General features: G+C 42.1%; 1 protein-coding gene across 4 annotated transcripts in view; it reads left to right on the forward strand.

Moving 5' to 3' along the window:
- Positions 1-1,059, forward strand: part of LOC112591136 (spidroin-2-like) — a 9,354-nt gene that overhangs the window by 7,445 nt on the left and 850 nt on the right. For 3 of the 4 annotated variants that reach the window (XM_025334837.1, XM_025334835.1, XM_025334838.1), the window contains 2 exons: positions 1-172; positions 243-1,052. The exon at positions 1-172 is cut by the window's left edge. In XM_025334837.1, the coding sequence (XP_025190622.1) occupies positions 1-172; positions 243-1,052 (982 nt within the window). The remainder of the gene's footprint in view (positions 173-242; positions 1,053-1,059) is intronic. The other variant, XM_025334836.1, reaches the window with a different exon arrangement.

Here is a 1,059-nt window from a genome sequence, read left to right on the forward strand (position 1 = left end):
GGATTTGGAAGTGGAAGTGCTCCTGGTAGTTATGGAAGTGGAAACAATATAGGAACTACCGGGTTTGGAAATGGTAATGCTCCAGGTTATGGTGGTAGTAGTGGTTCTGTACAAGGAACAGGTTTTGGAAGCAACCCGGGATCAAACGGTTTTGGTATAGGTAGTTCACCTGGTAAATATTATAATGAAAAAAAAATATATAGTGAATTGTTTTATATTTATATTGTGCAATTTATTTTTAGGCAATTATGGAAATAACAATGTTGGTGCACAAGGACCAAATAGTTTTGGTGGTGGTAACAGTGGATCCAGGCCAAGTTATGGAGGTACTGGCATTGGTGGACCTAGCAGTGTAGGTGGTGGAAGTTCTGGTGCACAAGGACCTAGCAGTTTCTTTGGTGGAAACGGTGGTAGTCAAGGACCTAGCAGCGTAGGAGGTGGAAATTCTGGTTTACAAGGACCCAGCAGTTTCTTTGGCGGAAACAGTGGTAGTCAAGGTCCTACTAGTTTTGGAAATGGTTTTGGATCTGGTAACTCACCAGCTGGAAATAACGACGATGGTTCTTACGAAGGTGGAGACTTTTCTGCTATACCCGGAGAGCCAGGTACAGACTATCCAATACTATCCGAAATACCAAATACTTCATTTACTTGTAACCAAAGATTACCAGGATACTACGCTGACACTGAAACCAGATGTCAAGTTTTCCATATATGTTCTAATAATATTAAATACGATTTCTTATGTCCTAATGGAACAATATTCCATCAACAGCATTTTGTATGTGTCTGGTGGAATCAGTTTGATTGTTCAACTGCTGAAAGTCTATATGGCTTGAACGCTAATATTTATGACTACTCAAAAGTAGGTTCACCAGGACAAACAGGCCCACAAGGACCTATCGCTAACTTCCCCGCATTATCTGGGCCACAAGGGCCAATTGCCAACTTCCCAGTAATTTCTGGTCCACAAGGTCCAGTTGCCAACTATCCAGGACAGTCAGGACCACAAGGACCAATTGCTAACTATCCAGGACAATCAGGACCACAAGGTCCAAC

Source organism: Melanaphis sacchari, unplaced genomic scaffold (genome assembly GCF_002803265.2).
Source record: "Melanaphis sacchari strain LSU unplaced genomic scaffold, SCAv2.0 Contig12_pilon_pilon, whole genome shotgun sequence".
Lineage (NCBI taxonomy): Eukaryota > Metazoa > Arthropoda > Insecta > Hemiptera > Aphididae > Melanaphis > Melanaphis sacchari.